The sequence below is a fragment of the Zonotrichia albicollis genome, chromosome 10 (genome assembly GCF_047830755.1).
Source record: "Zonotrichia albicollis isolate bZonAlb1 chromosome 10, bZonAlb1.hap1, whole genome shotgun sequence".
NCBI lineage: Eukaryota > Metazoa > Chordata > Aves > Passeriformes > Passerellidae > Zonotrichia > Zonotrichia albicollis.
In genome coordinates this window covers 26802752-26816851 of record NC_133828.1, presented here as the reverse complement: position 1 = coordinate 26816851, position 14100 = coordinate 26802752, and the positions used below count along the sequence as shown (strand labels likewise).

Below are 14100 nucleotides of genomic sequence, written 5' to 3'. Positions count from 1 at the left end.
GTATACACCTACTTGCAAGATACATCTAAACCTCCAAATGCAATCACTTAAACTATTTTAAATATATTATCTACAAAATACTGAATATTTAAATGTATTGCCTAACAAAAGATAATTTGTCTCAACACAAACTATGGGTTTTTTTATTGAAGGTGACGAGAATTGGGATAGAGGAGCATGAATTTTACTACTGTCTACAATTTATATTCAAGAACATCATCCATTTACATTCTTGCAGGACTCTGGATGTCCATGTGTACTTTGGTGAGCTACATCCTGCCTTGCCAGCTCTGAAGTCACTGGCAATGTTGCAAATCCATTGTTGTTGTTGTATGCTCCACTTACTGCCCTAATAACTCTTTGAAGGAGCAACTGCAACCATTGTGTTTGTGTTTAGCTCCCTGCAAGCAATAACTGCAAAGCACCAGAAATTTAAAGGACTCTCTCTTTCCCTCACTATCATTGAAGATTCAACGTTCCACTCAGACCCTGAAGAATAGATATGGGCACACAAAAACATCAGCAACTTTTGATTACCCCATTTGGGCGCTTGGCCTCTGGCAAGGAAGAGAAACGAGTCTGTCCGCAGACTTCAGTTGCTCTGCTGGCAAGTAGAGATTGATGATCGCGACAACATTTGTGGACGTAGCTCTAAAAATACAAAAATGAAGTGTCATACATCTTAAGAAGTTTCTGTTGACCTTGGAGTTTTAAACGGGTTTCAACCAATCCCTTAACCTTTCCCCCAGGTCCGGGTACACTCAATCCCGCACTGCCGTACCCAAAAAGGCTCACGGCGGGTGCCCAAAGGTCGCAGGTGCCAGGCCGGGCGTGCATTCCCGCGAATGCCCCGCGCCCAACCCCGAACGCTGAGCTCTGTAGCAGGAATATTTTTATAAAAAGAAGATACCAGTCCCCACTTTTCCTTAACTAGCGACCACTAGCAAAACTTTCCTGATTTAACTGAAAACACAATGGGTAAAATGTTTCCATCTGCACGCCCCGCGCGTCGAGCATCCGCATCCCTCAGCACAGGATGGGCGGGAGCGCGGCCGGGGCAGAGCTCGTGGAGCGCGGGCGGCTGCGCGGTCCCGGTCGGCGGCCGCTGCCGGCGATTCTCACCGAGCCTTGCACAGCGCCTGCTCCTGCCCGCTCCTCGGAGCGGTGCCTTATCAGCGCCTACGCCGCAGTGCTCCCCTACGGGACGGCGACCCCGCTTGGCCGCCACCCGCGGGCACTACGCGACCCGCCCAGGAGCGGCGGCGGGAGGTGAAGTCCGGGCGGGCCGCGCGATTCCGCTCCCGGAAAAACTACAGTACCCGGCGGGCCGCGGGAGAGGCGGTGCAGGGCAGTCCCCGCCCAGCGTCTGCGGAAACCGGAGCTGCGGCGGCCGGGGAAGCGCGGGGTGGGCAGCGCCGTAGAAGGCCTCGGTTCGCTTCGCTTCGCTCGGGAATCGAGCAGCAAGGGGCCGTTCGGGCCTCTTCCCGCTTCGCTTTACCTCTCGCCGGGCAAGGGCGGGAGTTTGAGATAGAGCCGGAGCGGGCCTGGGCCTGCAAGGCTGCACGCCCTGCCGAGAGCGAGCCTGGAGCGGGGGAGAAAGGCGATCCCGCCCCGCGGGCCGAGAAAATGCCCGCAGGCGGCCGCCGGCGGGGGCAGGGCCGCCCTCCGGGCGTGCGGGGTGCACAACGTGTGCCGCCTCCTCAGCCGCAGGGCCCACGGCTTCTACGCCAGAGATGCTGGTGTGGCCCACAGGAAGAACCTGGGACTCCTGAGAAGGATCATGTGTCAGGTAATAGGCGGCCGCTCGGCGCTGCTGCAGCCCGCGGGCTCGCCTTGCAGCCCAGGGTGAGCGTCTGTCCCCAGCCCAGGTGTTCGAGAGGCCCCGGTCACGCTGGACAACAGGTCTGGGGAGAAAAAAGGTGCAGTTCTGATGAAGAGAGTAATGGTTAAAAATATTTCACAAGGCTCAGACCTAGAAATGTAGAAAGGATTGTGCTAGGCAAGAACTGCAAAGGCCCTTCTGTTTCTAATAATCGTGTTATAAAATCTCATAAAAGCTTATTTTTATCACCTATTTCCCTAGGATGGCTTCATATTTAATACTAATCTTAAATTCTTAGTGCTTCATGTTGAATTTGGAAGGAGTTCACATAATAAGATAATTGGCAGAGATTTTCAGGTAAACGTAACCCCAGTTCTCAGTGAAACTGATGTTACAGAAAAAGTAGGAATTAAACCAATTACAAACTGAACTTTTTTTTTTTAGTCAAAACAATTTCTGCTTCCATGCAGTAGTTGATAGATATATATAAGAAAAGAATGTGGAAGTGAATTGGCAATTATATTGAAAATACATTTATTGGAAGTCAGCTGAAGTGTCTGCTTATGTAACTAGATCAATAGGCATGCAATGTTTACTGAAATAACAATAATTACATCTGACTTACACTACTTTTTTCAAGACTGGAACCTTTGTTAATGGTATAGATCTTCTGATATCTCAAATGCAGACAAGAAACTTTATTGCGAGCAGTTTATTTCTTTAATGTTCTGGGTGCTTATTGCAAGTATGGTAAATACATTTTTCTGTCTTTCACACCAAACACCACCAGCAGAATGGAATTAAGTGTTCAATAAATAAAATTAATTACATATAAAAGAATTCTCTGCATATTTATACTCTGGGGAGTTTAGTCCTTGATTTCAAAAGTCACTATGCAAGTTTAGTTGCCACTTCTAATACAGGCAAGCTAATGACAAAATATTCCTTACTGCTGCTGTCCATAATAGCTCATTAAAAATTTTTTAATTTGGTCTTTATAAAAGACAACATTTTATTATAAAAGGTCTGTTAATTTCATTTATAAAAACCAAGTAAGATTGTTTCTCGTGTATTCAGCAGTAAAGTTTTAATTAAAATAAGTTACTAAGTTGCAGGAGCCAAAGAAAATATTTTCAGAAGCAAAGTTTGTTACAAATAGCCATCCATGTTAAAACTATTGTGTTTCAGGAAAGTACTAAATTCAAGAATGTTTGGACAACTCATTCTGCATCTCCTATTGCATATGAAAGAGGAAGAATTTACATGGACAATTACCAATGCTGTATTACCAGGTAATAAATTTGCAATTATGAGGTACTGACTTACAGATTTGAGACTTATTCTGTGTTATATTGCTAACTTGACTCATAGCTGCTGTGAATTAAATGGAGTTTACTTGGGAACAAAAAATAAGCAGGTGAGAAATCTTTGGCTCATGATATTTGCATTACATTTAGATGCTGTTATATCTAAATGTGACACCTACTTTGGTCAAAGAAAGCCTGATCTTTCAGGTGCAGTATAACCTCAGCTTTCAGAGCAGGAATGGAAGATTAACACAACTTTCTAGTTTTGCAGTAAAAGCCAAATGAACAGTAGTTCTTTGTAGTCTGGCAACTAAAGAGTGTGTCACTGAATTAGCCTATGTAACAAACTTGGTACTGTGTGAATTCTGTATAAAATAATAAATTATTTTTCATGCAAAAGTACAGCCCGCAGTACATGTTAATTTTTGCAAATGTATTTTGTAGATCAATTTTCTGATCTAATATATTATTCTGTTCCATGATCAGTTGCAGAGACAGGTTAGGAGGCAGCACATGGGAGGGTAGAGGACAGGAAATCTGTGTGCAGCAGCCCTTGTCCTTGCCTGTCCCTACTGTGAGGGAAGTAGCATGGACCTGGAGAACCGCAATGCTGAGGAAGATGGGGACAGAGCAGTTTTGACATAGTGTCATATGATACATAAAATACAAACTAGTCTGTCAGGGTAAACCACTAGGAGTCAATTAACTTAATCTGTCATCCACAGCTGAGATCTAAATCTGCTTTTATTCCTACATTGTCTCAATGTTTTTAGTACTGGGTTAACCTGTCTAAGATCTTTCAGGTTTTCCTCTGTCTCATCCTCTCCCAGAGGGCAAAACTGTGCACAGTACAAAGCTTTTATTTTGTTGCCTTTTTCCCAACCTGGAAATGAAACTCAAGATAATTTTAGTAAGGAGGTAATAAGAAGGTGTTCTTTAATGAAGGCCTTCAGGGGCAGTTATAGAAAGATGTCCACAAAAGCCCTTACAGGGATAAGTACGCATTTATAGGTTTTAGGAAATCAGAATAATTGATAAAAAGCCGCAGTTAGGAGGACAAGGGGTGATGTAATTCCACCCCCCAGGTCAAGCCCCCTCTCTGGAGTCCCCCCTTCAGCACTAGTTGTACTTTGTCCATGAGAATGGATCTCAGCTGTTGTTCTCAGCCTTGGTTCCCAGCTAGAAGCAAGATAGCACTGGGGCCTTGTACCTCCCAGAGCTTGGAGCTCTGGAATTTGTCTTTCTGCCTAGGGAAAGGCCATGGAAAAGTACTGGGAGAACTAGCTACTAATACAATAGGTGACAGAGTCACAAGTATCTGTGTGAAGAATACAGTGAATGTATAAAAGGAAAACTGGCAAAACCCAAACAGCATCAATTTTAATTAGTAAAGGTTTTTTCTAAAATATCTGGACATGATGCCGCACCTTTGTTGTAAAAGGCAGCATTGGAAGAACCTGAGGGGAAGGTTCCAGGATGATCATTAGTTTCTGAAATATGCTTTCTTCTTAATGTATATCACTAGAGCAAGAACATTACTATTAAGATTGTTACTTAAAAAAACCAACCCAAAACTAAAAGCCGAAACTAAAAACAAAAAAAAGCAACCAGACCAAAAGATTTAGAGAAGGTTAGCTTTAAAATATTACATTATATTAACTATTGTTTATTAGGCCTTATTTTGAGAGCAATTTCAGGTATGTTTACAAAGTAAAAATAAGATGTTTAGGTTTCTGACCTATAAAACTGTATGAAATGACTTTTTGATAAAAAGTGGTCTATAAAACAGACTAATGATTAGCAATCATTTTCCTCTAGCATTGCGCAGCAGCCAAGACTAATTTATCAAAAGGCAAAGTGTACCGCCAAGTCTGAAAAAATAGAAGATGCTTTATTATTGGAATGCCCATTGGTAAGATTACTTTTTACTAGAACATTTTTGAGCAAAATACTAAATTAATATATTTTGATGAAACCTTTAGAATGGAGTGCTTTTTCTTTCCAAATTATTTTCTCAATGTTTTTAAGGAGTTCAGTCATTAAAGGTTTGCAACACGTGCCTTATTTACATTAACTGAACATTTAGAGGTATACTCTTCTGAATTTCTCAGTAGTGCATTCAAATCCTTTTTTCATAAGCTATCGTGGAAGATTTTAAAACCAGTGCTTTTATTCTTATGCAATTAATTCTTAATTCCTTACAAAATAAATTCTACTTATATTTTTATTTACTTTTAAATAACAAGAACAGTAGCTGGGAGTTTTAGTTTTCTTCAGATCCACTGACATTAAAAAAACCAAAAAGTAGATACGCTGGAGGCCCATTGAAATGACCCTGCCCAAAAACTCTTCTACTGTTTCTACCTGATAATTGCATCATTTCTCTCCTTCACCCAGCGTCCACAGATTTTAGAAATGTTAGCCCTGTCTTTGAGGTGCCTAAAACTGAAGCAGTGTAAGTAGCATTTGTAGCAGTTGCTGTTATCACTGAATGTCTTCTTTTGAAACACTTAAACAATTTTCTCTTCAAGATTGATATCAACTAGATTAATAAGCAGTTAACTTTTGCAAGGAAAAGATTTTTTAAAGGGTGCCTCTTCTAGAAAAGGTAACTGTCTTGCAAAGAGTGTGACAGCTGATTATTTATGTCATAGGTAATTACTTGATGTGGACATGAACTTAGAGATACTGATCTGATTAACAGGCAGATTGCCTCCTTCAGTTTTTGAGGAATGTGTATTTACTTTCATGTTCTTCAAACTGTCAAAATGTTTTGTATCCTCCTGATACAACCTTATTTCTAATAGCCTTTTTTTTATGCAGGGGGAAATGCTACCAAGTCCATCAGATTATAAACCTTCCCTGATAGTCCTGACAGCGCAGAACTGGCTTCTACGTCTCTCTGCTGATAGTGGAGAAGTACTGGAAAAAGTGTATCTTGCTGGTTCCTGTTGCAAATTCTTCAGGTATTAACAACTAGGGTTTATACCATTAACAGTCAGTAGTAGTATAGTGGAGAAGGAGAGCTTAATATAATTAACAGTGATTAGTGCTATAGAGGAGAAGGGGAATCATGTTATTTTTGTACTACCCTATGGCTGACAACAGGCTTGTTAATCTCAACCATTACCTGGAGTACTTTTCCTGCATGCTCTTCCTTGTAGAAGAATTTCATCTACTTTAGTATTATGCTGTCAAATTTGGTATCAAGTTCCACAAAACCTAGCCTACTATTTGCTTTTCTCTGTCAGCTTTACAGCCTTTAGTATTGCAATGGCAACATGCCAGCGGAGGACTTTAAGAGCTGAAAAACAAACCTGATCAAACATACAAACAACATGTTCGAAGTCTGAGCTGTTGTTAATTTGCAAAGGTTCTTTTCCATAGGGTAGCCATATTTCTCTTTTAAAGCAGGGCAGTTACTGCTTCTGGTAAACTGCTTCTTTTTTTTGGTTTTCAGAAAATATTTTCGTTAGGCTGAAGGATAGGAAAGTGGTGATTATAAAGGAAAGGAGAAAAATTAAGATTGGAAAGTGTGAATATTCACTAATTTTTCTCACAATCCTGTATGAAATAAGTCATTCCTAGTTCCATGGATTTCTGCTTTATTGCAAGCAGCCCCTCTTCCAAATCAAATAGTCAAGTTTCCCTGGGCACAGACATCTGCTTAATTATAGTTGATTATATTTTATGTGAAATAATACATTAATAAATGGGTTTTAAGTGGTTAAGGCAGGCCTTTCTTGTCACAAACAGGTATCTGAGCTGGGATACTCCTCAAGAGGTAATGATTGTAAAGTCAGCTCAGAATAAGCTCCCTGCAGCAGCACGGCAGGTAAGTGTTGTAATTTTTACAACATTGATAAAAAAAAATTTACAAGCATAAAGATGGGGACATTGTACTTGGTTATTATGGAAGAAGATAAAGATGTCCTACCTTTAATAACTATGTTCAGTATTGTTCCTTCCCAGGCAGGAATCCAACAGAATGTATTGTTTTATCTTGCTGTATTCCAAGTTTTGCCTCTTTCATTCATTGGAATGCTGGAAATAAACAAAAAGGTAAGTTAATTTCTCTGATAATATGTAATCTGTAATGTAGTTCTATGACAGATCTAGTTTAGACACTTATTTCAGAAGTCATACTTACAAGCTTGTAAAAGCAATTGAAACATTAATTAGCAGCAGTGTTCTTGTGTCTGGTTGGGGTGTTGGAGCAAATATTCTTAATTCTAAGGACCAGAAGAGAAATACAAATGGATTATCTTACTGGGTTACTCTTTGACATGCAGCAGGACTTTAGCCTTTTCTTAGAGCAGTCATAAGAATTAGGGAACCCTAAAGTGTTTGTACACTTCTTTTCACCTCCTTAAAGACAGATGTGCCTCTGACTCAGTCCTAGTAATAGTCTATGAATTCTATATGCAATTACAAATGTTTCACACTTTTATTATCACTGTTACTGAATGACAAAAGTAAATAGATCTTGCTTTATCAGTCAAGAACAAACAAACCTGAGTTCAGTTTCTGACCTATAAGTAAGTAAATATATTTAGGAAGAAACTTTGAGCCAGAGTAATTTTTACTGTTCTATTTTAAGTCAAGAAGGCTCTGGATACAACTTACAGATGAAACAGTACAAACATGAAAACTATGTCTGTGTAGGTATTGTGTCTTTTAGGATCCAGAGTTATGAGCTGGAGTTTTAGCTGGTGCTAGGTTGGGTTGAGGTTGTAATTGAAATTGGGCCTGGCAAGTGAAGGCAGGGGTTTCAACTTCTTAATTTGGGCCCATGAAAGCTTGAGAGTACTGTGTATTGTTCTGTTCAAAATTAGTATTTAAGACTGAAAAAACCATTGCCACTATCAAAGGTGTTCTCAATCTGGTTAGGAATGGCATGCCAGATTCATCATGGTCATAGGAGGCAGAACATGTGAAGGAGCAGTACTTGAGCTGGGTCTGTGCTGAGTGCTCACCAGAGAAATTGATACAATTGTAACAGCCAGGGCAGCACTTGGGCTGTGAGAATGCACACAGCAGGAGATGCAGGCAGTGAAGGCAGTGCCAGACCTGACCCAGAGCAGTGGAATGTAATGTTAAATTGGAGTTGGGGTTAGTGTTGCTGCCTGAGGCTGCAGAATGCACCCCAGCTTTCCTGACGTGGGATACCACAACACATTTGAGTTCAGAGTGGCTGAGGTCTCAAGGATAGAAAGGAGACTTTAGGCTTGGAAGATTATTAGAGTTTGTGTCTGAAAGACACTGAGACCTAAGCTAGCAAATGTATTGAGAAAAAGCCATAAAACTAAATAAAGACAGTCTCAGGAGTGAGTATAACTTTCAGAACCTGAAACTGATCACATAATCTATTGTAGCGCTGGTAGTGATAAGATGGAGGTGTCTTACAGTTTCTGGGTTTCTTTAGCTTTTTATTGGTTTTAGGCCTGTTTTAACTGGTTTAATTGCTTTTTCACATAGTGAGTCAGATTAAAGAAAACTACATTTTCAAGCACATCCATTAAAAAAACCCCTATCAACTTCACATGTTGGTAATAATTAAATATTAAGAATTAGTTTGTGGGGTTAGCTCAGTGATGTATTAAGCAGACGCACAAATGAATAGTGCATAATTTTTAAAAAAGATAAGTCAACTTCTCATGTATATGTCTAATTTGGATTCAGAGAGAACTCTGTACTCTGACAGCTGGATACTGTAGTTTTAGTACAGCTGTATGCAGTCATAGAGTTGTGATTAGACTAGTATTTTACACTGGGGATGAAGAATGAACAGAAGATCTGAAATCAGGACTTTTAGATAGAGTTCCTAAGTTTTGCTAACGTGGGATGCTGAATAATATTATCTATTCATGTATGATAATAACTGGGTGGCATGATAATGAAGATATACTGAGAATTGATTAGAGCATGAATCTGCTTGCAGAATATGACTACTGTAACTTCAGGTGTTACTGCAGTGCGATGGATTAAAGAAACTCAGCAGAACAGATGAGTTACAGAAAACTTGAACACTGATCATAGAGTTTAGTCAGAATAAAAAAAATTGATTGAAAAATTAAGGACATAATGTCAGTTATTTGTGTTTTCTCTCAATTATATTTTCTCTAATAGAATATTTTTTGCTTAATTTTATTCCAGATTTTTGGTAATAGTGTGACAGATGTTGCTGTTTCTAATGGAATCCTGATTGTAATGTATAGCATGGGTCTGGTCAGACTCTATAACTTCAAGGCCATTTTGGAACAGGTAATGAAGTAAAGAGTTTTCATACAATCCCTGCTATTATTGGGTAACAAGTCATAAATATTCATGTACTCTACATAAGTACATGTGGTATATGGGTTCCTGCCTAGATCTGTTTACAGTCAGAAGATAAAAATGGACACACTATCAGAAAAATTACTTGCAACAGTTACAGGTGGCAAAACATAAGAGATACAGTGTCGGATGGGCACTTCTGGGGAGTTACATCAATGTTACACCAGATGTGCTGCTCTCTGCACACCTAGTCTGTAGTTACAGATGATTGTTAAGGCCAGGAACTGGTGGGCTTGGGAAAGTTTGATCTCAAACAGAATTGAAGTTAGACATGTGAGTTTATATCCTTCCAATTAAAAATCAAACATTAATTCAAAAATAAGACCTCAAGCAGTATCTAACAAGATAAAGAATGCAGTAATAATAGAGAATAAAACTAAACAGCAAGTAAATATGCATCTGTAAAGCTAAATTGTTCTCTATTATTTTAGTTCATGGAACAACCATTTGAGTTGGGACAAGAATTCAACTGGAATGGTCAGGTGGGATCTGTAGGAAGGTTTCCATATGGTCTTCCATGTAACATTAAAATAACAGGTAATTATGACTTTTGTATTGGCTTGACTGTTGCTTTTATGGATTGATTATGGCTTATTTCACACTAAGAAAAAATACTAAAATTACTGTGCTCATACTGTGCTGTAGTGTACTTCTGGACTTATATTATAGTAAAATATGCTTCCCTTTACTTCTAATTACAGTAATTATATGTAACACACCAAGAAAACTGTTAGAGCAACTAAGCTGTCTGAAAAGCTTTATTAGCAATACATGAAATGGAAACCCCTCTCTTTATTTCTGAGATGCAATTGCTCTTGAGAAAGAGGAAGGACTAGGATATCTGTTAGTAGCACCCAGAAACACAATACGGTATGTAAGCAAAAGATGTGAGAACACTAACTTGCAGAGGAAATTCAATGAGACTGAATACAATTTGTCTGACTTGCATTTTGATATTCTAGGTTGTCAGAAATGTGCTGATTTCAGTAAAATGAATTCCTGAGAAGAGAACAAATTATTAAAAACAATTCTAATGCCTCAAATCATTAACTTATCAATGTTCTGCATTATGTAATGATTTCTTTCTTTAAAAGCAAACAATGGCTTCTGTTGGTGCATTTGAGATTAGAATTTGGTGCTAAGAATCTTGATGAATGAGCAAAGCCCAAGACTTCTTTTGAAATTTCTTTTCTTAGTTTAAAAATACATTCTCACAAGCTTACACTTAAGGCATCTAAAAAAATTCAAAAGGTTGGTTTCACAAACATTAAGGAATGCATTTATTTATTTATTTATTTGTGAATGTTTCTATACTAAATGTTTTTTTAGGTGATTCTCCACATAAAAATGTCTTCTTTTTTTTTTTCAGAGTGTCAGATAATAAGAGACAAATCAATCCAGATGTATATAAAAATGAGGGATAAAGATAAAAGATAAAGTACAGATTTATATAGTGAGGTTATAATGCAACGTTTTATCAAAACAAAACTATAGGCTGCTATATTTGATGTCTCAGTTTTTGCAAATGGAAATCTTCCCCCATTTTCTGTCTCCATCTCAATCTGTGAAAGCACCATTTAATGTGAGGGACCTGTGGAAAACCTGCTGTGGTAACTTTAATAGGAAGATTTGATCTCATGGCTTATAGACCATTATAGTTTTTAGTTTTGAGATTTTAAACCAGTGTACTGGAGAACACCTTTTTGATCGTTAATCATATTCAGGAATTTGTGGTTAGGAAGTTTTGAACGCATTACGTACATTTTCATGCTTGCTTTTGCAAATGGTTTCATTCCTGTGATTTTTGAGTTTTTTTCTTTCAAGACTGAGATGGGCAAATGCTTCAGTGAGCAAGATCTTAGCAGTTTCAGAGTGCAGGCTTGTATTTACTATAATTTAACTGTGTGTAGTCTTCTTTCTTACTTAAGTCCTAGCCTCCCTACAGAAATTGCCTGAAGGGATGGGCATTATTACAATACTGGTTTATGGTGTGAGGTACCCCCAAGTGTCTAGAGATCAAAACTTACAGGCTAAGAAGTACTATGCTACAGCTCTGAACTGCTGGGGAGGAATTGATTTTGGTCAGTCATAGTGTGTGATTTTCTGAATGGCCCAGAACTTAAAACTGTAGTTTGATTTATTGTTAACTGATACAGTAAGTTCAGAAAAAAAAAAGCAAGGAGAAGGATACTTTGAAACAACCTTTTCTTGTTATTTCTTTGGTTTTTTATTTGCATGTATAACACTTGTTAGTGCTGCCAGGAACAGCTTTTAGAGAAGTTTGCAGAGATTAAAGTAAGTAAACAAAGAAGCTCAACTAGAGAGTGAAAACTGGCAAGACTTGGCAAAAGACTTGCAAACAATAAAACAAGAGGTGTTCAGCAACAAGAGCAAGTGACATACAAGTGGGAATGATGGAGCTGAGGCAGCAGAATCACATTATCACAGTGGTTTAGGTGGAAACCATGATAGGAAAGGCATATATTAAAGCACCCTCTACTACTCAGTATTGATATACTGTTGAGATACATTTAATTGTATAATTATAATATATAATTTAGTCCATCTACCAGAATTTTGAGGGACCTTGATATATAAGCTGCATTTAAAAAGTTGTTTGGGTAAAATGTCACAAACTTTCTTAACTCATTTTCCATTTCCTGACGGATTTTAGTATCAGTAGTTCCTTTGCTTATGCTTCCATCTTCAACATTCTCTACATTTCCAGCACATGCATAAGTTTTTTATAACATATAGTTTATCTCTTGCACAGAATCTCCCATTTCTTATGTGTCACTCCAAAAAGCAAATGGGAAACAGCCACTTTCCAGCTTAGGAAAGACTTCATCTCCATTGGCAGTGAACTAATTCCATTCAATCCAAATGGCTAAATTGATGGAAACATGAACAAAGGAAGAGGAAGGAAGCACTCCATAAACATAATATGTGATGTCGTGTGATAGCACCATTGACGTTAGGAGAATTATCTAGGCACAGCAGGAAAAGAACAAGTCAAAATTTGGATAAGACCTTTGGGTCCAGATAAAAATCTTGTTCTCCTTGCACTAATTGAGTTTGGGTTTTTATATTCTGCCTGTTTAAATTCCCCTCGCAATTGCAGATTTTCTCCACATTTTGTCCGTTTTTTCCCCAGCTTTTCTCTTTACTGTTAGAAAGACCTGGTCTTCAGTCTAAAATTGATTCAGTTATAGCAGCTGTAGAAATTGCTTTAATTTAGCTAGTTGGCAGAAGTTGTAAATACCTCTCATTTAGTAAAAAGAACATTTGTACTAATGGCCTAGTACATCTCAGTAATTTATTCCAACTGAACTGAAAGGAAAACTAGATACCTTTTGCCATTAATTGCTAAAAGTTCTATATTTTGATTGATTTTTATGAACTCAGCTACAGAATGCATCCATTGTGGTCCACACTATTTTGTTGCATTACACAAAAGGAGAAAGCAGAATCTGAATATTCTATCTTCCTGCATTTAATTCTGTTATTTGAGGTTGCTGCTTGCTGTTTCCAGTTATTTATCACTGCTTTTCTCAAGAGAATAGTGACCATCTTGTTATGGTCTTTGGTCTGTTCATGTGTGCATCCTTTCTGAATCACATGAGCTGGAATAATTTTAATTATTTGCTGCTGCTTTGCTTGTAAGTGAAAGGTACTAGAAGAGTATTCAGCATCAAGATCCGAGAAGGGAGGGAGGGAAGGAAGAAGAGGGAACTTCAGATGTGCACCTGGGTGCTGGCTGAGGTAGCATAGCTGGCACTGGAAAAGAGTTAATAGCCAATGTGTTTCCACCAATCCTCAAAAGTTCTGAAGAATTAGTAGCTTTATTGGAATTTAGAATTGCAAGCATCAATGGAATGATGACTGTTCTGCTACTAATGGTGTTAACAACATTACTGAATATTTGCAGATACCCCACCTTTGCTATTTGAAGCATCTTCTCTGGAGAATGCATTTCAAATTGGAGGTTACCCTTGGCATTATATCATCACACCAAACAAGAAAAAACATAAAGGAGTCTTCCATATTTGTTCTCTGAAAGACAATGCTTTGGTAATACATTTAGAAAACAGCTTCTCTGAAATGAATGTGTGTTATGTTTGTCTTCATCTCTTATTCTGAGTAGGTTATAATACCTTTGTTTACAGTGCAGTGCTTTCACAGGCTCACTCCAGTATCAAATTAGCTATCCCATGGAGTCATATGTAAAATGCTTTCTTCTGAATCAGTGCTTCTCATATTTCCTTCATTCCAATACAACAGTGGTGTAGTCAGAGCTACACAGCACTGTATCATGACTTAAAAGTCTCATTACCTGTTTCCTTGCATGGTAACATCCTAATGCACTTCTGACTAGTCAGCTACTAAATACTGACTGCAGAATTATTTTAAATTTTATGATATTGCAGAATAAATGTCCTTAATGTTTGTAGTTTACCTTTGACTTGTACCTTCCTTTTCTCCCTAAAAAAGATTTGATTGCTCAGCTTAATCCCCTTCTGTCCCTATAAAGGTTTTATTAGTTAGTTTAATCTGTTCCTAATTATTTTTGTTTATGTACTATTTATCATCTGAATACTATTTTTTGTGAGGTGTCCATCTCCACTTTTATTTTGA

At 38.3% G+C, this 14100-nt stretch overlaps 2 protein-coding genes across 10 annotated transcripts in view; one reads left to right on the top strand and one right to left on the bottom strand.

The window, feature by feature from the left end:
* METTL8 (methyltransferase 8, tRNA N3-cytidine) overlaps window positions 1–7154 on the bottom strand; it is a 36192-nt gene extending 29038 nt beyond the window's left edge. For 2 of the 9 annotated variants that reach the window (XR_012581973.1, XM_074548501.1), the window contains exons 1-2: window positions 782–1113; window positions 538–651 (exon numbers count right to left, since the gene is read on the bottom strand). Coding sequence is in view for 6 of the 9 variants with exons in the window: in XM_074548501.1 (XP_074404602.1) it covers window positions 538–651; window positions 782–837 (170 nt within the window). In the remaining 3 variants the exon portion in view is untranslated. The other 7 variants (XR_012581972.1, XR_003379613.2, XM_074548503.1 and 4 more) reach the window with 6 other exon arrangements.
* DCAF17 (DDB1 and CUL4 associated factor 17) overlaps window positions 1654–14100 on the top strand; it is a 19092-nt gene continuing 6645 nt past the window's right edge. Inside the window, exons 1-9 of the mRNA XM_026791741.2 lie at window positions 1654–1789; window positions 3011–3114; window positions 4948–5041; window positions 5953–6095; window positions 6886–6964; window positions 7102–7191; window positions 9286–9393; window positions 9897–10002; window positions 13394–13536. Coding sequence (XP_026647542.1) covers window positions 1781–1789; window positions 3011–3114; window positions 4948–5041; window positions 5953–6095; window positions 6886–6964; window positions 7102–7191; window positions 9286–9393; window positions 9897–10002; window positions 13394–13536 — 876 coding nt within the window. The 5' untranslated portion in view covers window positions 1654–1780. The remainder of the gene's footprint in view (window positions 1790–3010; window positions 3115–4947; window positions 5042–5952; window positions 6096–6885; window positions 6965–7101; window positions 7192–9285; window positions 9394–9896; window positions 10003–13393; window positions 13537–14100) is intronic.